Consider the following 21,705-nt stretch of genomic DNA (forward strand, 5'->3'; position numbering starts at 1 on the left):
GAGGTACCTGGTTATAGATGTTTTCATAAGATTAGGAATGGTGGTAAAAGAGGTGGGGGGGTGGCATTGTTAGTTAGAAATAGTGTAACAACTGCTGAAAGAATTTTCGAGGAGGATCTGCCGACTGAGGCACTGTGGGTTGAGGTCAGGAACAGGAAAGGAGCAGTCACCTTGATGGGAGTTTTCTATAGGCCCCCCAATAGCAGCAGGGAGGTGGAAGAGCAGATTGGGAAACAGATTTTGGAAAGGAGCAGAAGTCACAGGGTAGTAATTATGGGGGATTTCAACTTCCCAAATATTGATTGGCAACTCTTTAGATCGAATAGTTTGGATGGGGTAGTGTTTGTGCAGTATGTCCAGGAAGCTTTTCTGACTCAGTATGTAGACTGCCCGACCAGAGGGGAGGCAATATTGGATTTGGTACTAGGTAATGAACCAGGGCAAGTGATAGAGCTGTTGGTGGGCGAGCACTTTGGAGATAGTGATCACAATTCTGTAGCATTCACTGTGGTAATGGAGAGGGATAGGTATGTGCAACAGGGCAAGGTTTACAATTGGGGGAAGGGTAGATATGATGCTGTCAGGCAGGAACTGAGGAGCATAAGTTGGGAGCATATGCTGGCAGGGAAGGGCACGGTCGAAATGTGGAACTTTTTCAAGGAGCAGATAGTAGGGGCCATTGATAAGCATGTCCCTGTCAGACAGGGAAGGGATGGTCATGTGAGGGAACCGTGGTTGACAAGAGAGGTTGAGAGTCTTGTTAGGAAGAAGAAGGATGCGTATATAAAGTTGAGGAAAAAGGGCACAGGCATAGCTCTGGAGGGATACAAGATGGCCAGGAAGGATCTGAAGAAAGGGATTAGGAGAGCTAAGAGAGGGCATGAAAAATGCTTGGCGGGTAGGATAAAAGAAAACCCCAAGGCCTTTTACGCGTATGTCAGAAATATGAGGATGACCAGGGGGACCATAGGTCCGGTCAAGGACAATAGCGGTAGACTGTGTGTTGAGCCGGAAGAGATAAGTGAGGTTTTGAATGAGTACTTCTCTTCGGTATTTACGAATGAGAAGGGGTGTATTACTGAAGAGGACGGTGTGAAACAGACTGGTAAGCTCGAGGAAGTGCTCGTTAGGAGGGAAGATGTGTTGGGGTTTTTGAATAACTTGAAGATAGACAAGTCTCCCGGGCCTGACGGGGTATATCCAAGGATGTTATGGGAAGCAAGGGATGAAATTGCAGAGCCGCTGGCAATGATCTTTTCATCTTCTCTGCTGACGGGGGTGGTACCAGGTGATTGGAGGGTGGCAAATGTTGTGCCCCTGTTCAAGAAAGGGAATAGGAACAACCCTGGGAATTACAGGCCAGTTAGTCTTACTTCGGTGGTAGGCAAGTTGATGGAAAAGGTGCTGAGGGATAGGATTTCTGAGCATCTGGAAAGACACTGCTTGATTCGGGACAGTCAGCACGGTTTTGTGAGGGGTAGGTCTTGCCTCACAAGCCTGATTGAATTCTTTGAGCAGGTGACCAAGCAAGTGGATGAGGGTAAACCAGTGGATGTGGTGTACATGGATTTTAGTAAGGCATTTGATAAGGTCCCCCATGGTAGACTTATGGAGAAAGTCAGGAGGCATGGGATAGTGGGGAATGTGGCCAGTTGGATTAAGAATTGGCTAACTGATAGAAGGCAGAGAGTGGTCTTAGATGGTAAATACTCAGCCTGGAGCCCAGTTACCAGTGGCGTGCCGCAGGGATCAGTTCTGGGTCCTCTCCTGTTTGTGATTTTTATTAACGACTTGGATGAGGAAGTCGAAGGGTGGGTCAGTAAATTTGCAGATGATACAAAGGTTGGTGGAGTTGTGGATACCGAGGAGGGCTATTGTCGTCTGCAGGGGGACTTGGATAGGTTGCAGTGCTGGGCTGAAAAGTGGCAGATGGAGTTTAACCCTGAAAAGTGTGAGGTCGTCCATTTTGGAAGGACAAACATGAATGCAAAATACTGGGTTAACGGTAGGGTTCTTGGGCATGTGGAGGAGCAGAGAGACCTTGGGGTCTATGTGCATAGATCATTGAAAGTTGCAACTCAAGTGGATAGGGCTGTGAAGAAGGCATATGGGGTGTTAGCGTTCATTAGCAGAGGGATTGAATTTAAGAGCCGTGAGGTGATGATGCAGCTGTACAGGACCTTGGTAAGGCCTCATTTGGAGTACTGTGTGCAGTTCTGGTCGCCTCATTTTAGGAAGGATGTGGAAGCCTTGGAGAGGGTGCAGAGGAGATTTACCAGGATGTTGCCTGGAATGGAGAATAAGTCTTACGAGGAAAGGCTGAACATTCTAGGCCTCTTCTCATTAGAAAGGAGAAGGATGAGGGGTGACATGATAGAGGTTTATAAGATGATCAGGGGAATAGATAGGGTAGACAGTCAGAAACTTTTTCCCCGGGTGGAGCAAAGCGTTACAAGGGGTCATAAATTTAAGGTGAAGGGTGGGAGATATAAGGGGGATGTCAGGGGAAGGTTCTTTACCCAGAGAGTGGTCGAGGCATGGAATGCCTTGCCCGGGGAAGTTGTTGAGTCAGAAACTTTAGGGACTTTCAAAAGGCTTTTGGATAGGTATATGGATAAAGGAGAATGATGGGGTATAGATTAAATTGTCCTTGACAGAGGACAAAGGATCGGCACAACATTGTGGGCCGAAGGGCCTGTTCTGTGCTGTATGTTCTATGTTCTATGTTCTAATGCACGTTTGAGCAGTTAATCTGTTTTCGGTAGATTGAGGAATGAATATTGGCCAGAGCATAGAAAAATCTCACATTGAACAACTTCTCCTTCAACTCCGCTCACTTCCTTCAAGTAAAAGGTGTCGCTATGGGTACCCGCATGGGTCCTAGTTATGCCTGTCTTTTTGTGGGATATGTCGAGCATTCTTTGTTCCAGTCCTACTCAGGCCCCCTCCCCCAACTCTTTTTCCGGTACATTGATGACTGTATCGGTGCCGTTTCCTGCTCCCGCCCCGAACTAGAAAACTTTATCAACTTTGCTTCCAATTTCCACCCTTCTCTCACCTTTACATGGTCCATCTCTGACACTTCCCTTCCTCGAATTCTCTGTCTCCATCTCTGGGGATAGGTTGTCTACTAATATCCATTATAAGCCCACCGACTCCCACAGCTACCTCGACTACACTTCTTCACACCCTACCTCCTGTAAGGACTCCATTCCATTCTCCCAGTTTCTCCGTCTCTGACGCATCTGCTCTGATGATGCTACCTTCCATGACGGTGCTTCTGATATGACCTCCTTTTTCCTCAACCGAAGATTTCCCCCCACTGTGGTTGACAAGGCACTCAACCGTGTCCGACCCATTCCCCGCACCTCTACCCTCACCCCTTCCCCTCCCTCCCAGAACTGTGACAGGGTTCCCCTTGTCCTCACTTTTCATCCCACCAGCCTCCATATCCAAAGGATCATCCTCCGCCATTTTCGCCACCTCCAGCGTGATGCCACTACCAGTCGCATCTTCCCCTCCCTTCCCCTGTCAGCATTCCGAAGGGATTGTTCCCTCCGCGACACCCTGGTCCACTCCTCCATTACCCCCACCACCTCGTCCCCGTCCCAGGGCACCTTCCCCTGCAATTGCAGGAGGTGTAATACCTGCCCATTTACATCCTCTCTCCTCACTATCCCAGGCCCCAAACACTCCTTTCAGGTGAAGCAGCAATTTACTTGTACTTCTTTCAATGTAGTATACTGTATTCGCTGCTCACAGTGTGGTCTCCTCTACATTGGGGAGACCAAACGCAGACTGGGTGACCGCTTTGCGGAACATCTCCGCTCAGTCCGCAAGCAGGACCCTGAGCTTCCGGCTGCTTGCCATTTCAACACTCCCCCCTGCTCTCATGCTCACATCTCTGTCCTGGGATTGCTGCAGTGTTCCAGTGAACATCAACGCAAGCTCGATGAACAGCATCTCATCTACCGATTAGGCACACTACAGCCTGCCGGACTGAACACTGAGTTCAATAATTTCAGAGCATGACAGCCCCCCATTTTACTTTCATTTTTAGTTATTTTTTCTTCCTTTTTTTTTACATTCTTTTTTACATTTTTTACAATCTTTTATTGCATTTATTTCATTTCATCTTAGTTTGTTCAGTTTGCTTACCCACTGTTTTTTTCAGGTTTGCACTTGCTGCTGTTCAATATTCAGTGTATTCACACCTAATCTGTACTAATGCTTTGTCTTTCAACACACCATTAACATATTGTTAGCCTTTGCTCCGTGACCTTTTGGTCAGCTATGTGGCCTGGTCCAATCTGCACCTTCTCCTTTGTTATCTCTTGCCCCACCCCCACCTCACTTGCTTATAATCTGTGACTTTTCTAATATTTGTCAGTTCCGAATAAGAGTCACTGACCCGAAACGTTAACTCTGCTTCTCTTTCCACAGATGCTGCCAGACCTGCTGAGTGATTCCAGCATTTCTTGTTTTTGTTTCAGATTTCCAGCATCCGCAGTATTTTGCTTTTATATTAGCATAGAAAAATCTACTGCTCTTCTCTAAATGCTGCCATGGGATATTCTAAATTCACTTGAACAGGCAAGTGGGGTTTTAGTGTCTCATCAAAAAGACTGAACTTCAGTACTACATTGAAGTCTCAGCCTAGGTCCTGTGTTCCATTGCCTGAGGATGTATTTGAGGAAAAACCTCAGAGGCACCGACCCAAGCTGACACATAATACATTGTCCACAACATAGATCCTGAGGACACAGCCTGGGCTTGAAGGGGAATAAACTCAAAACTGTAAGGGCGGCACAGTGGCGCAGTGGTTAGCACCGCAGCCTCACAGCTCCAGGGACCTGGGTTCGATTCCAGGTACTGCCTGTGTGGAGTTTGCAAGTTCTCCCTGTGTCTGCGTGGGTTTTCTCCGGGTGCTCCGGTTTCCTCCCACAAGCCAAAAGACTTGCAGGTTGATAGGTAAATTGGCCATTATAAATTGTCACTAGTGTAGGTAGGTGGTAGGGAAATATAGGGACGGGTGGGGATGTTTGGTGGGAATGTGGGATTAGTGTAGGATTAGTGTAAATGGGTGGTTGATGTTCGGCACGGACTCGGTGGGCTGAAGGGCCTGTTTCAGTGCTGTATCTCTAATCTAATCTAATCTAATCTAATCTGCGGTAAACAATATTTCAGAGATATTTGGATAAGACAGAAACTAAAATATCATCAACAAAGTTTGGAATACAATGGAACAGGCTCCCTAAGGAGATGGTGGAAGCCATTGGTATTGATTCATTAAAATGCAAATTAGATCGATTTCTTGCAGAAAATAACATTTTGGAATACAGTATATAACTAATTCATGACCTGATGTATGGTACGTGCAACATGCTTGGGAGAAGAAAAAAGGCTTTGGACCTAGGCTCCCAGGTTCCCAAAGCTCTCCACCTCCTAGGTTTAGTGATGTCTGCACCTATTGTAGACTAATTGATAGAGATTGATCATTGTGATTAGGCAACAACTCCATTATCATTATATCAAGTGACTACCAGGGTGGTAGAAGGCGACCTAAATGGACCTTAGTTTTTTTGTCGTCTAGCAATTCAATTCCTATGCCCTAAATACCATATAATGTTTTATTTACCCCGACAGAATCCCCTATCTTAACCTTCTCTCTGGACTGTAGAACTTAAGATTCTCTAATCTGTTCTGATGAAAGGTCACAGACTTGAAACATTAACTCTGTTTCTTTCTCCATAGATACTGCCAGACCTGCTGAGTATTTCCAGCATTTTTTGTTTTTATTTAAGATTCTCTAACCTTCTCTCATAGCTCATTCCCCTCAGCTTGTGACTCTTTTTCACATTCACTTCACACGTACATCTTTTGTGTGGTTCATGACCAGCACTGAGTACATTATCACTGGTGTGGTATGATCCATGCATTGAAAGGTCACATATGGAATACTGCGTGCAACTCTGGGCACACTGCCTTCAAAATGCAGGCAGAATTACTTCAAGAAACAATTCCTGGTATTATTTCAGATTTTTTCCTGAAATAATTACTTTTCAATATTTGCTCCAAACTTGTAGAAAACAAAAATGTCTGTTAAATTGAATTATGTATGGCACTCACCTCAAAAAAGTCTTCTTTGTATTGGAGTAAATCGGGCCGATTGGTTCGCAGGAAGTACACCCGTTTGCTAGGGTAGGGATTGGTGTAACTGATGCGTTTGTTGCTACCATTCCCTTCTCCGATGGGAATTGAGATCTCAAAAGCCTTTGAATAAAAAGAACATTAATACAAACTGCAGAGAGAAGCCAGAAAGATTGGTATATTGACCCTATTACATTATCCTAATATTTGTCAAAATTCCCACATCAAAAGTACAAAGGAGGAGATTGAGGGCTTTCTCCATTAGTCATCCATCAGCCAACATGAGGTTCACTATTTGTCTCTCCCCCCTCCCTCATATCACACACACTGGTCCAGTTTTCCTTCACTGAGAGCTCAGGGGCACAGATATCAATCATAGCAGCCCAGGCACTGCCTCAGCTCAGATCAACAAATTTAGCACAAAGCAGATGGAACCTCACACCTCTCTGTTCCACAATAGCCAATGCGCTTAACAACTGAGGTAGTCCAAGAAGCTCAGTTCCAATAGGCAAGAAAGCCAAAGGGGTAGAGATTTGTTTTGGGTAGTCACGTAAAATGGACAGTCGTGCATCTGTCAACCTGCTTGATATTCAACTCGACTGAAATTAATGAGCTAAATATTGGGCAGGGCTTATACCAGGCGGCCCAAAATGATTTTCTTCTCAAAGTGTTGGGTTTTTCCCAGTGTGGGATGCTTCACCTGAGAAGCAATGTAACTCACCCACATACATTATCAATGGGTTTGAGCAGCAGCTGCTCTGGGGTCTTGAGACCCCGACCTCAGTGAATTCAGGTGTGAACCTCAAGTGCAGCAGTTCCAAGGTCAATACAATTCATTCTAACAACAATGTTCAAGAAGGGCTTGCTTTGGTGATCTCTAATGCCTCTTACTTTATAGAACAAAACATACACTCTAAATTTTATTGAATTCATGACTAAATTACTTATCTTGACTGAAAAATCTAATGCTTTCTCAACACAAACAGGCAGTAGATTCCTTTCACATAAATTAATTTGATCAAAATGCCTCCAATGGCATTAGATTATATGTAAGATGCGAAAGCTCCACTTCCTTTTGCATAACTAACATTTCACATCTGCAAAGCATTCAGTGAATGAACAGAATGTACTGGGCAGAGGAGGAATCAGGGCAGAGGAGGTATCGGGAGAGAGGAGGGTATCAGGGCAGAGGAGGAATCAGGAGAGAGGAGGGTATCGGAGCAGAGGAGGTATTGGGAGAGAGGAGGGTATCAGGGCAGAGGAGGTATTGAGGAAAAGGAGAGATTTGGGCTGAAGGAGGTAATTGGGCAGGGGAGATATGAAGCATAGGAGGTATTGGGAGAGAAAATGTATCAGAACTGAGGAGGTATTGGGGCTAAAGGAGACAGAAGCAGCTAAGTTTAATTTTGGATGCAAGTAAGTCCATGAGCTGCTGACACTTGGCATCGTAGGAGAGGACACAGAGATAAGAGAGGAAAACTAAAGCAGGAAGTTACTGATAGGCAAGAAATGTTGTCCTGATTTATAAGGGTCGGAATCGTCGGACATCGGGATTATTTCAGGCTGCCTCCCTGAGCCCCATACAATTAGGGATGGCAGCCAGATTGCAGAGACGGGAGGTGCATTCAGCGCGGCCGATGGCTATGGCTGCCAGCCGCCTTCTCAGTGTGTGCACTGTTGAGGGGCCAGCAGCTGGAGCAGGAGTGACGTAATGGAGGTACCTTCAATAGGAGGGGAACGGCTGCCATTGCAGCAGGTACAGCAGTAATGGAGACATCAGTCTTGATGAACTGGCTGCAATCACAAGCCTTCAGCTTGGGGAGGCAAGAGCGTTGAGAATTACTGCTGGCAAATGATTAAATGGCCTCAATTGTTATACAGCTCGGACCCCTCCCCCCCCCCCCCCCCGCCATGAAGCTGCCTCTATTGCTTTGCGGGGCCCTCCTGATACAGCTGCGGGGGAGGGTCCCTTATGACATGGGAAACTCGTCTCCCTCTACACAAATGGCCATTAATTGACTCCTTAACTGTGGTCATTGCCTGTTCACCTCCCAAGGACAGACAGATGATTCCACTCGCAGCCTGCCCCTGGGAAAATCACCCGGAGGCGAGAAGCTGACCCACTGCGTTCTAAATTTTCATGCCTCCCTGCCTCCAAAACCACCTTCACAAAATTCCGGCCATTGAGAGCAGACTGGAATGGTGAAGAGAATAATCTTCTACCAATCCATTGTTCCTAACAAAGACGCAACTGCATAAATTCTCATTACCTTACAGATGGTAGGCTGCCTACAAGTTAAGCAGATAAGCCAGGACGCCACCAACTGACGGAAATCTACATCCACTACATTCAGGCAGATACACCTATCTCCTTCTTTCTGAGGCCGCACACTAATGTGTAGATCCTTGACAGTGTGTGGTGGAAGTAGGAAGGCATCTGATGGTATAGTCTAGGTGATAATTAAAAACAATATTAAACAGTTTTCAACCCACTGTTTATGAAGTTTTAATTCCAAACATTAATCTATAAATATTTTCAGAAAGACGGAGGACACTAACAACACAGCTTTCTTTTCCCTGTCCTCTCCTGTAGCTGCTCATTCTTGATGGAACATGTTCCATTAATGCAGCTATTTCTGCTCCCCCATCCAAATGGCCATGTCAAGTGTGGGCTTTTTACAACATGAATTCCTCTGCCAGGTCTCATCCTGTCCTCACTCCAACCCCATAATCTGTAGTTGAGTTCAGGCTGGTTGTATTTGCTTCTCTCCAGCTCAAGTCTTGCCCGACTAACTTAGCTTAGCTTTTGATCAAAACTAGGACCGTTCTGGTCTGTAATGCTCATTTGCACACTGGACAGTGAACTGTCAGAGCATGCTTAAATATACGGGCTCTGTGATTGCAGGTCTGTAATGCTGGTGCAAAGGTCAGCTAATCAGTTCACCTGATCACCAGCTCATTCCGGTTTCCAGTTCACCTAATTCCCAGGTCACCAAATTCCCACCTCACCCAGTACCCAGTTCATCCCAGTTCCCAGCTCACCTGCTTCCCAGCTCAACCAGTCTGTTCCGGACTCACCCGATTTCCTGACTAATCATTTAAATGGCAAGAAAATGAGGATTGCCGCAAATTAGGGGAGTTAATCCCTGCACCCAATTTCCTCAATACAAATTCCTGTCAAGCGAGGCCTTATGTACAGACATCATATCGCTAAAGATGTGAAAATGAATACCATATTAAAATTGGTCAGTTACCTCAAGCTCTGCAGGATTTGAGGTGTAAGCAGCCACTTTTCGGACAGTTTGTGTCCCTCGCAAGACCAGTGAGAGTTGGGTTAGCTCACCGACCACACAGCTGACATCTATCCGTTGGAGGGAGTGTACGTAGAACTGCCATATCTGGATGGGCACGGCCAGCCAAGGGTCCCTGAAAAATGGAACAGAAAAAAGTTTTCCCTATTGTTTGTAAGCATTTCCCTCTCCCCATATTTGATCAATCTCTAAAGCACAATGTGCGTTAAACGTTTTATCATCCTATAGCAAAATAATGAACACTTATACCATTCCAATAACAGGGACCCAATTTAATAAAGATTCTAAGGGGGTAATATTCTGAGTGCCCCTTGCAATGTGCCTATGGTCTCCTGATACACACTGCCAGTAAGTGAGGCTTCCTGCTACCAGCTGGTCCTTGGGAAAATTACTCCCAATTGGTGATTGTCAGTCAGACTCCTGGAGAGAATGAAGTGCAGCAGGTGAACAGCATTTGAAGGAGAAAGATTGCCTGGAAATTTCATCAACTGCAACACAAGAATTTTCTGATCTTATTTCAGTTTTCCACCATTCATCATTTCCTTTTAACTTCTCCCAGTTGAAGCAAACTGTGAAAGCAAAATACTTGGGCTTTGCAGGAGAAGGGGGTCGCAAGGGAGTCCCGTCTCCAAAAGCACACCTCCAACAGCAGCCAAAAAAATGCATTATGCAAAGCCACAGCTCTCCATACTGGAGACCTGCAGTGTGCAGATAAGAAGGCATCATATGCAATTCATATTGTTATGCACACACATGCACTTGGTTCAAAAACTATACCGTACAGATAGGTTACCCCAGGCAAATGCAAAGGGTGGAAAGCAGCATTGATGTTATAGCAGATCCAGCTCCATAGACCAATGATGAGATGGTGCCTAATCTCATAAGCAAGTATGTTCGAATAGATTCAATATTAGTTGCTCACATGTAAACTATGACAAAGAACCTCTTGATCTCTGGGCTGGGGCCACATGCCACTTTCAGGAAAACATCCTGTGGCTCATTGAGGGCCTGCAGAAGAAACAAAGGTGAGACTGTCAAAAAGTTAATTGACATGGCAATCAAGTGTTACTCTATTATGTAATATCTGTAATAGAAACACTGAGTGTTCTGCTGATGCTAATAGTACTGCATATGTAGGTGCGCAGCAATCAAATATTAGTAGTAGTTGGTGCTAAAATGCAAAACTGAACTTGCTAAGCACTTCAGTTCTTCAGTGTTTCTCTTCACACCCTACTTTGCAAACTGTGCTGCTCCCAGAGACAGCTCAATGGCCTCTCAAGAAGCAATGGCACCCAGCTCCAGAAACAGGCGCATTGGCCGGAATTTTACTGGCATGACATGGGACCTGCTGCCAGCATCAAATGTGGGTCCCGAGCCCGTGCAAGCGCGCGGGGGGACCATGGAGGGGATTTTACCGGCACGGGCAATTCAGGATGTTGGCCTGCCTCTCCAAGCTGCCGGCCCAATCAGAGAGCCAACAGATCGGCAGTTCCACTGATACAGCTGGCTGCTCTGAGGCGGCAAGGGGAAAGAAAGGGAACCTCCATATTAAGCAGGAAGAAATCTTCTTTATGTGCTGGAGCCAGGCAGGTAGGTCCTGGCAATCAAAGAGGTGAACCCTCCAGCAGTGACGCGGCCACTGCTGCCAGGGGGCCCCTCCATAGGCCATTGAGCACCCAGAAAGGAAGGTACCCCCTCCGGGAAGCCACTGGAAGGTTGCCTTGATGAAGCCGATGCAGTGGGGTTGGGATGGGGGGTTGTGTTCCGACACCGGTAAATGCCGGCGAGGCATAAAGTGGCCGTTAATTGGATTAATTGGCCGCCCGCCTCTAGTTGGCGGGTGCTGCTGCCATTCCCGCCTTTTGAAATATCCCGTGGTGGCATGTAGACATCGGGCTTCCCTCCTGATGCCAACCGCCACCATTGTAACAATCCTCTTGCCTCTCAGCCTGTCTCCAGAGGGCTGGTAAGATCCAAAATTTTACAACTTTGATTAAGTTGCATACCTAATGAGTGCCTCCAAGTTATTAGAACAATGCAAGCTGACTGAAGAATTCAAACTAGATTATAAAGCTTAGTAATTTCTAAGTATGTTATCACCTCTTTCCCAAAGTCAGTCTGAAGCATTTTCATCCGGTCATTCATTCAGCTGTGGACCACAGCAAATGTATTTTTTCTTCGGGGCCTACCTGGCTGTTCGCCAACAAAATAGGGCAAGGGAATGCTATTCAAGGACAGAGCTATTGGAATCATAGCTTTAGATCCTCTTCGTTGCCCCATTTGACAACAACATTATTGAAATCAGAAACTTGGAGTGTGTGGAATGACAGGCTTGGACCAGCATTCCATCATTCTGTGCTGCAGCAGTCACGGGAGTCATTCAAGAGCAGGAAATCAGTTTGGATTGTTAAAAGGTTATGTAAGTAGCACTGAAGTAATTTACTGCAATCGCTCACTGATGTCTTATAAACAATACGATCATAATAAAATCCAGAATGAGAGGAGGCCATTTGGTCTATTCAACCTGCTCCATCCAGAGCCTGTAATTTAGGAAACTCAAACTTCCTGCTCTGACCTATCTAGGGATCGGGCAGTGGTATTAACCAGCATTGTAAAATATCTCAATATCCCTCAATTCACAGGTACTGCTCCACATCCAGATACTGCTTCACAGAATTACTTGGAATTTTACAGTACAGACATGGGCCATTTGGCCCAACTGGTCCATGCTGACATTTATGTCCACATGAGCCTCCTCTTACCCTGCTGTATATGTGCTATGCTGTTTAGAGCTCACTTTGTACTGCCAGTCTCTCTCAATGCAGACACTGTTAACGTTCTGCATGTCTTAGTTACATGATAATGTTCATACAGTAGGATACAGTGAATAAAGAACCCAGTGTACCATAAATGCAGCAGCAGGTTCTAATTCTCCTGGCCCTGGGTGGTGGAGAAATCAACCTGTTCCTAATCAATATTTAGCATTCAATGCTGGAAAATACACATCGGCAGATATCGTGCAAGAGCAGACTTGGACTTGCCAGTGATGCCCTACACAGTTCACTAGCCTGCCAGCACTCTCTGTTTAGGCTGACACATGGAGAAGGATCACTTAGATTGTGTATAACAGGCCGCCAATAGTCGTGGGATTCGTATCCCGGCATGTTCAGCAGAACTGAGGGAAAATAAGGTTAACACTTTGTGACACCATTACACTTGAAGCTGTTACTGGAATGCTCCTTATTCAGTATATTTCAGAAGCTGATGAGACTTACAATTATTTTTGGCCTCTCTGGCAGCATGTAGCAAACAGAAATACAAATTGCCATGTTTCTGTAGCTCACATTAATGTTCTGAGCGGTGAGCCAACTACAGAGCTAAATATTCATGCTTAACAGTTAATCCATTCAGATGGATAATTTTCAGACCTCCTTCAAAGTGTGCAATCATTGGGGTTTGGCTCCACACCAGGATTTCGCTGTGTTTATATTCTATCTTGCTTTAGGTTACAATGGTTAACTAAGGAAAGCCAGCATGGATTTCTTAAGGGAAAATCATGTTTAACTAATTTGCTGGAGTTTTTTGAGGAGGTAACGGAGAAGGTTGATGAAGGCAATGCTTTTGATGTGTTGTCCATGGACTTTCAAAAGGCATTTGATACAGTGCCACACAACAGACTTGTGAGCAAACTTGTAGCTCATGGAATAAAAGGGTCGGTAGCAACATGGATACAAAATTGGCTGAGTTACAGGAAACAAACAGTAGTGGTTAATGGATGTTTTTCGGGCTGGAGGAAGGTTTGTAGTGGAGTTCCCCAGGGGTCAGTGTTGGGACCCTTGCTTTTCCTGATATATATTAATGACCTAGACCTTGGTGTACAGGGTACAATTTAAAAGTTTGCAGATGACACAAAACTTGGAAGCATTGTGAACTGTGAGGAGGATAGGGTAGGACTTCAAGTTGGCGGCATGGGCAGACAAGGTTCAATGCAGAGAAATGTGAAGTGATTCATTTTGGTAGGAGGAACATGGAGAGACAATATAAAATAAAGGGTACAATTCTAAAGGGAGTGCAAGAGCAGAGGGACCTGGGTGTATATGTGCATAAGTCATTGAAGGCGGCAGGACAGGTTGAGAGAGCAGTTAATAAAGCATACAGTATCCTGGGCTTTATTAATAGCGGCATAGAGTACAAGAGCACGGAAGTTATGTTGAACTTGTATAAGGCACAAGCTTGGCCTCAGCTGGAGTATTACGTCCAGTTCTGAGTGCCGCACTATAGGAAAGACCTAAGAGCATTGGAGAGAGTACAGAAAAGATTCACAAGAATGGTTCCAGGTATTAGGAATTTCAGTTATGAAGGTAGATTGGAGAAGTTAGGACTGCTTTCCTTGGAAAAGAGAAGGCTGAGAGGTGATTTGATTGAGGTATTCAAAATCATGAGGGGTTTGGACAGAGTAGATAGAGAGAAACTGTTCCCACTCTTGAAAGGATCAAGAACAAGAGGGCACAGATTTAAAGTATTTGGTAACAGAAGCAAAAGTGAGATGAGGAAAAACTTTTTCATGCAGCGAGTGGTTAAGTCTAGAATGTGCTGCCTGAGAACATGGTGGAGGCAGGTTCAACTGAAGAATTCAAAAGGGAATTAGATAGATATATGAAAAGGAAAAATGTGCGGTGTTATGGGGAGAAGGCAGGGGAATGGAACTGAGAGAATTGCTCTTTCAGAAAGCCAGTGTGGACACGATGGGCTGAATGGCCTCCTTCTGCACTGTAATGATTCTGTGATTCCGTGTAATGGAATCTATGTCGAATTATAGTTCTAGAACTTAACTTAAATGTTTTCCCCTTTCATCATTCATTACAAATTTATCATTGATAGACATGTCTTCATCCCACGATTCCAGAATGATCCTGTGCCTGATCTCTGTCTTCTCAGCAGACTGTATAAATTATGTTACTACTTCCAGTAAGAAAAAGCTACAGCATGTGAATGCCTCCAGGACATTGTACTGTTCACAACTTAGAGCATTCCATCTGATAATGTGAACATAATCAGACTTGCTGAGCACAGGGGCATTCTCCCACATGTATATAAAAACGGGGCTCATTCTCATCCTCACTGCCTGGTGAAATCATTGCAATCAATGAGATGCAAATCAGGCATGTTCTACAATGGGCATGGTATCAGTTCCACCAAGTTACTGCCCAGGCAGTGAAGGTGAAAATGACTCCTATTTTTATGATGTCAATTATGGCTAGAAAAAGCACCCTCGCCTCTGAGTCAGAAGAGTTCAAACCCCATTCCTGACACCTGAGCACAAAATCTAGGCTGTCACACCAATATTGAGGGAGCGCTGCTCTGTTAGTGGTACTGTCTTTCAGATGATGTTAAACTGAGACCTCGTCTGTCCTCTCAGGCAGCTGTAAAAGATACCATGGCACAATTCGAAGGAAAGGGAAGTTCTCCCTGGTGTCCTGGCCAATATTTATCCCTCAACCAATACTTAAAACAGATTAACTGTTCATTATCACATTGCTGTTTGTGGAGGCTTGCTGTATGATAATTGGATTCTGCGTTTCCTACATTACAACAATAACTGCACTTTAAAAATTACTGATTGACTGTAAAGCACTTTGGGACATCACGATGATGTGAAAGATGCTATATAAATTCAAGTCTTTCTTTTATATATAAAATAATATAAAGAAAAACTGTGGCTATTCCTACAACTGCCAAATGCCATTTAATTTACTTTTCGCTTTCTGCCAAAACCTATCTATTACTATCCTTACTGAAGGATTATGGATTTTTCAATATAGACTTTTAAAAGTAAAAGAATCAATTAGAAATGCAGTAATATAAAAGCAAAATACTGCGGATGCTGGAAATCTGAAATAAAAACAAGAACTGCTGAAAATACTCAGCAGGTCTGGCAGCATCTGCAGAGAGAGAAGCAGAGTTAACGTTTCAGGTCAGTGACCCTTCTTCAGAACTATTATATATTATATAATTAGAAATGCAGAACTGTTCAGCAGGCATACTGGAAAGATTTGCTACGTTCAAAAGGTATCATGATTGCTTAAGACTGTTGACGACTAACTGCAGTATCCGCCTCAGTAAAGGTACAAGGCCAGACAAGATTTGCTGTACTTTTAAAGGACAAGGATAGATAAGAAAGTCATGACAAAGACAGCTGCCTTTCCAAACTGAGAAAGAGAGAGGAAGGGAAAGAAAACACACCAGTTTGAGGAGCCACAAGAGCAGTATTAAAAAAAAGCCATTGTTAAAAGTGATTGCAAGGAGACAGAACTGGAACAGTTCAAAGAAGATATCAAGAAAGAATTAACTCCTCAGTCTCCCGAGGCAGGAGTTATACTACTGACTAAGGTGGTAAGGATTTCTATCTGGACAATGGCTTAATGTCAATAAAACCAATTATTTAGAAAAGTTTGCAGCTGTTGTTATTTTTTCCTTTTGGTGCCCTAAAAAGTAGAGAAGTTTAAAAAAACTACATTCGTCTTGAGCAGTATTTTTACTTTATAGGTCACTGGATTCTGGTGGTGCTGCTTCAATGTCAGTTTACTGACCAGCATTATGGATCACTGACCTTGCTATCTTTTTAATTCTTGCTCGGAACACCAGAAGAATCCTGGGCGTGCTCCAATTTCCATCCATACAGTTTCTCCCAATACTTGTTCCCAGCAGACAAGGTTCTTTGCCAGGAGAAAAACTGTCTCTATAGTAGTTACATAAATTCCTGATAAGAGTAATGGCTGGTTTAGTTAACTGGTCTTTTGTTTGGAACATAAGAGTAGGCCATTCAGCCCCTTGAGTCTGTTTTACCATTCAATTAGATCATGGTTGATCTGTACCATAACTTCATTTACCTCTTTGATTCCATATACCTTATTAACCTTACCTCACAAACCTCTATCAATCTCAATTTTGAAATTTTCATTTGGACCCCAGCCCCAACAGCCTTTTGGGAAGAAAGTTCCAGATTTCCACTAACCTTTGTGGGAAGAAGTGCTTCCTGATATCACCCCTGAACAGCTTTAAGGTTATGCCCCCTTATTCTGGACTCACCCATCAGAGACTGATTTAGTTCCAAACGCGCAGATTGTAAGTAGATAAGGAATGTTTGAGAGGATGTCTATTCAATAATTATCTAGAAGCGTTTAGTGTAACTGTCCAAAAATTATCTTGATGGCCTGAGTAAATTCTTTGTTTTAAAGGGGGACTCACACTGTTGAAAAAGAGAAGCCTTTGGAGTCAAACATTGTTCCATCTTGACAATCTTTTTGGATCATGGTGACAGGTTTTAACACAATTTATATCCCCTCAACATGTGCCTGCCAACTGAACAAAAAAGCTTTTGAAAAACACGAGCGCACGAAAATGGTCAGGTCTTTGAAGGCAGAGAACGAAAATCTGCAAATCCTAAAAATACTCAATTGGATATTGAGCATCCAAAGAGAAAGGAAGATGAATGTTTCAGGTGAAATTCTTCATTGAACCTCGAAAAGTTTGTGATTAGGAGCAATATGTCACTTCTGGGGTCAGTTAGTGACGATAATAAGGTGAATCTCTGAAAGCAGGAATTCCTGTCTTAAGCACATTTTATTTCTCGACAGAAATAAATAAATAAATAACAAGAATTAAACAGTGCCAAACAATCTTACACACTAACACATAGGAGTAGCAGCAAATAAACAGGCCATTCGGCCCAACAGGTCCATGCCAGTGTTTTGCTCCACACAAGCCTCCTTCCAACCTTCCTCATCTCACCTGTCAGCATATCCTTCTAATACTTTCTCCCACATTTGTTTACCTAGCTTCCCCTTAAATGCAGCAATGTTATTCACCTTTGGAAAGTGAGTTCCACATTCTAACCATTCTCTGGATAAAGAGGTTTCTCCTGAATTCCCTATTGGATTTATTTGTGACTACCTTATATATGGCCCCTGGTTCTGATCTCCGCTGCAAGTGAAAACATTTCCTCTACAACTACCCGATCAAACCATTTCATAATCTTAAAGACCTTTATCAGGTCACCCCTCAGTCTTCTCTTTTCCAGAGACAAGTGCCCCAGCCTGTTCAATTTTTTCTGATAAGTATTGCCTCTCAGTTCTAGTATTGTTTTAGTAAATCTTGTTTGTACCTCTTCCAGAGCTTCTATATCCTTTTTTATAATATGGAGACCAGAACTGTGGGTAGCACAGTGGTGCAGTGGTTAGCACTGCAACCTCACAGCTCCAGTGACCCGGGTTCAATTCTGGGTACTGCGGAGTTTGCAAGTTCTCCCTGTGACCGTGTGGGTTTTTGCCGGGTGCTCCAGTTTCCTCCCACAGCCAAAGACTTGCAGGTTGATAGGTAAATTGGCCATTATAAATTGCCCCTAGTATAGGTAGGTGGTGGGGAAATTGAGGAAGGTGGGGATGTGGTAGGAATGTAGGATTAGTATAAATGGGTGGTTGATGGTCGGCACAGAATCGGTGGGCCAAAGGGCCTGTTTCAGTGCTATATCTCAAAATAAATAAAACTGCTCACAGTAATCCAAGTATGGCCTAACCAAGGTTCTATGCAAGTTTAACAAAATTTACAACAAGACGTTGCTGGACTGGAAGCCAATGCAAGTCAGCGAGCGCAAAGATGATAGGTGAACAGGACTTGCTGCGAGTTAGGACACGGGCTAGCTCGCAGCCACCAGCTCAGATACTGACACTGCACTTACCTTACAGGAAAGCTTAGAGGTGGGTTCTGCATGTGATGAGACATGAGTGTGTGGTGGTGGCAGGTTCAATTGTGACTTTCAAAAGGGAACTGGATAATTATCTGCAGAGAAGAAATTTGCAGGGCTATGGGGAAAAGGTGGGGGAGTGGGACTAGTTGAGTTGCTCTTACAGAGAACTGGCATGGACATGACAGGCCGAATGGCCTCATGCTGTGCTGTAACCATTCTATGATTCTATGTGACGGAGGATGCCCTGATGTGTACGCCCGGTCAGTTCGGCACATTGCTGCCTAATCGGTGTTTGTCCTAAAATCTTTTTGAAGTTTCTAAAACGTCAACAGCATTCAAATATATGGATCAAAAAAAATTACTGGCTCATCATTAACACAGGCAAAACAAGAACGTACCGTTTTCTTTGTTTCACAAATGATGTTGAAATCACTGCAGCGAACGTGGATCTGAAACTCTGCATTTGGCAACTGCACTGCCATACCTGGAAAATATCAAAGGAAACGATGACACACATGAGCAGTGAGGTGAAATACAGGAATTGCACGCACTCCGCAGACTTGCACCCTCCCATTCCCAAAACAGCAGGAGATATGAGCATGTATAGAATAACTGATTGCAAGGGATTATGGGAAAAACAATTCGGACAGTGATAGTGATAGAAACAGTGCATGTTTGCTGTTAGTTTCAACAATGCTTCAACTGACAAAGACGCAGTTCATTGTGTTTGCAGAAGTTTGTTCCAAACCACTCGTGTAGCTAAGTATTTCCTAACTTCACTCCTGTAAAGCTTGGCTCTAATTTTAAGACTATGTCCCCTAGTCATTAACCCCAACCAGAGTAAATAGTTTCCCTCTATATACTGTCATTGGTTCCCCTTAATATCATCGCCCCTAAACTCTAGAATTCTCTCCCTAAACCTCTCCGCCTCTCTACCTCTCTTTCTTCCATGAAGACATTCCTTCAAATATACCTCTTTGACCAAGCTCTTAGCCATCTGCCCTAATCTCATTTTATGTGGCTCAGCATCTAATTTTGCTTAATAACACTCCCATGAATTGCCTTGGGATGCTTCATTACATTAAAGGCGCTGCATAAATATAAGTTGTTGTTGGTGCTAAAACTGAGCCACTGATGGAATTACCAGGAAACATGGGTGCCTCTTTCCGGCATCAATCTCTGAATTGTTTTGCCATAATCCTACCCCTCACAGGCTGTTAGTTCAGATGCTGTCCAGTGAGCCATGAAGACTGGACAGGTCCCACATTCAGTCCCTGGTCTTTGATTAGTTAGCTGAACTACAATTGGCATCTTATGGCTAAAGGGGGAGAATCCAACTTCACATTGCTATAGTATACACATAATTGTATGGACAGGTAAGAAGTGTGGGTGGTTCCCACTGTTCACCTCCCAACTGACAGTGTTGTTTTGTTTAAAATGATGAGTTAGTCCCTAAGTGCTTTATAGGGTCAAATAAACAGACAAATTACAGGTTTTCTCGTAGGTAAAAAAAAACTATTTTTACTCAATTCCTGAAATGGTCGCAAGCTCACTCACACTCACATTCACTCACACATGCATACACTAGAATATAGATAGAGGAAAAGGGTAAGTGGATTAAAGTGAGGTAGATGTTCGTGGTTCACGACCTAAAGAGGGCAGTATCTTTTAAAAGGTGCAGGACTGGGTGTTTGCAGTCCTGAATTTGTTGAGGTGTTGTAGATTTATGGTGGTTAAGACTTTAGACTGGAGGTGGTGGTCACTTTCAGTTCTCTGCTCCACCAAGTTGAGGTGCAGAATTAGCAGCAGGGCTTCTTCCTTGTTTTGGCTGGATCTCTTTCCACAGCCTCTAGCTGGTCTGCTTTCTGTGATCTCACTTCTCTCTCCAGAGGGCTACCTTTTAAGGTTAAAATCCATCACATTAGAGTTTCTGGAGGTTGACACATGGCTTCCTCCCCTGGTATGACCACAAAATTACCAAGGATATGGAATCCATGGCTATCTATTGATGTCTGGAAGGGTACCATTCTCTTATGATGTGGCTACTTCACAGTTTAAAAAAAAAAATTTATTTAGAGATACAGCACTGAAACAGGCCCTTCGGCCCGAGTCTGTGCCGACCAACAACCACCCATTTATACTAATCCTACATTAACCCATATTCTCTACCACATCCCCACCATTCTCCTACCACCTACCTACACTAGGGGCAATTTACAATGGCCAATTTACCTATCAACCTGCAAGTCTTTGGCTGTGGGAGGAAGCCGGAGCACCCGGAGGAAACCCACGCAGACGCAGGGAGAACTTGCAAACTCCACACAAGCAGTACCCAGAACTGAACCCGGGTCGCTGGAGCTGTGAGGCTGCGATGCTAACCACTGCGTTCATTTGCCTCAGAAGAAACCCATTCAATTCAGGAATGTTTCTTGCTGGTTTCAGGATGGTTGTAGTTAACAACTCTTGTACTTTCGAGACAGTGAGGCAGTTTTTGAATACTCAGGCCAGGTCATCTGACTTCTGGCAGCCATTTTTGCAGCAAAATTGTCCACTTTTTTGAAAAGTCAATTTCAAAGAGTGTTATGCTAGCCCCCCAACCCCCCAAAGAGTGAGGCATATTAATTTTGTCATAAACATTGATTTTAAACTGTTAGTGAAGTGAAGAAAGGACTTTTTGAACAGATCAGCCGTGGCTGGAAAAGACATTTGCATATTAACAGACAGTGCTTGGAAGGACAAAGGACCATTCAACCCACAATGGGCCTTGATCCCCAGGTATTGTGTGTAAGAGGAGCATTCCAGAGACTGCTAAAGTGATACAATCCAAGATGTGGTCAGACCAGTAAGTCACATGACTAACCTGCTTGGCAACCTAGATTGTACAGTTTGAACTCAGAGTGTCTGTTTGCTCCTGTCTGCTCCCATCTCTTTCTCACGTAACCCCAAATCCACTGAAGACACGTGAACCCCAAGAGAGAAAAGTCTCCGACAGCGAACAAGGCTTAAGAAGAATACTGGCCTCCATTGAAAAGCAAGATCTACCTACAATCAAGGACTCTACAGTGAGTTCAAAGATCCGTAACAAAAAACCCTCTTCAGAGATTGTCTCAAATTTTTCCATTTTATTTCTTCTGCTCTGTCCTATCTCTATCTGCATGTGTGTATCGCGTATGCATGCTAGCGTGGGCGTGTCGTGTATCTGTAGGCATTAACCGAATTAGAGTTTAAGTTTAATAAATTTCAATCTTTCTTCTTTAAACCTAAGAAAACCGGTTTGTGCTGGTTTCTTTGCCTTATAATTGGAAGGCAGTGAACAAGGATTCACCAAGGGGGAACTAAAAACAGTGTGTTAAAAATTAAACCCAGCTACAGTAAGACCAGGTGAAGGCTGAAAGGGAACCCTAGACCTCTTTCTCACCTGGTTGTAACAAGAGTAATAAAGTTCATATCTTAAAAGTTAGGAATATAATATATCTTTACTGGGCATAACATAATTGT

The 21,705-nt window shown here is 44.0% G+C and overlaps 1 protein-coding gene across 6 annotated transcripts in view; it reads right to left on the reverse strand.

The window, feature by feature from the left end:
• The window catches only part of nphp4 (nephronophthisis 4), a 532,906-nt gene that overhangs the window by 6,274 nt on the left and 504,927 nt on the right, over nt 1–21,705 (reverse strand). For 5 of the 6 annotated variants that reach the window (XM_068017516.1, XM_068017513.1, XM_068017512.1 and 2 more), the window contains 5 exons: nt 18,606–18,691; nt 10,384–10,469; nt 9,405–9,576; nt 8,421–8,600; nt 6,130–6,273 (listed from right to left, as the gene is read on the reverse strand). In XM_068017516.1, the coding sequence (XP_067873617.1) occupies nt 6,130–6,273; nt 8,421–8,600; nt 9,405–9,576; nt 10,384–10,469; nt 18,606–18,691 (668 nt within the window). Of the gene's footprint in view, nt 1–6,129; nt 6,274–8,420; nt 8,601–9,404; nt 9,577–10,383; nt 10,470–16,111; nt 16,222–18,605; nt 18,692–21,705 lie in introns of those variants that run through there. The other variant, XM_068017517.1, reaches the window with a different exon arrangement.

The sequence above is a fragment of the Heterodontus francisci genome, chromosome 37, assembly GCF_036365525.1.
Source record: "Heterodontus francisci isolate sHetFra1 chromosome 37, sHetFra1.hap1, whole genome shotgun sequence".
NCBI lineage: Eukaryota > Metazoa > Chordata > Chondrichthyes > Heterodontiformes > Heterodontidae > Heterodontus > Heterodontus francisci.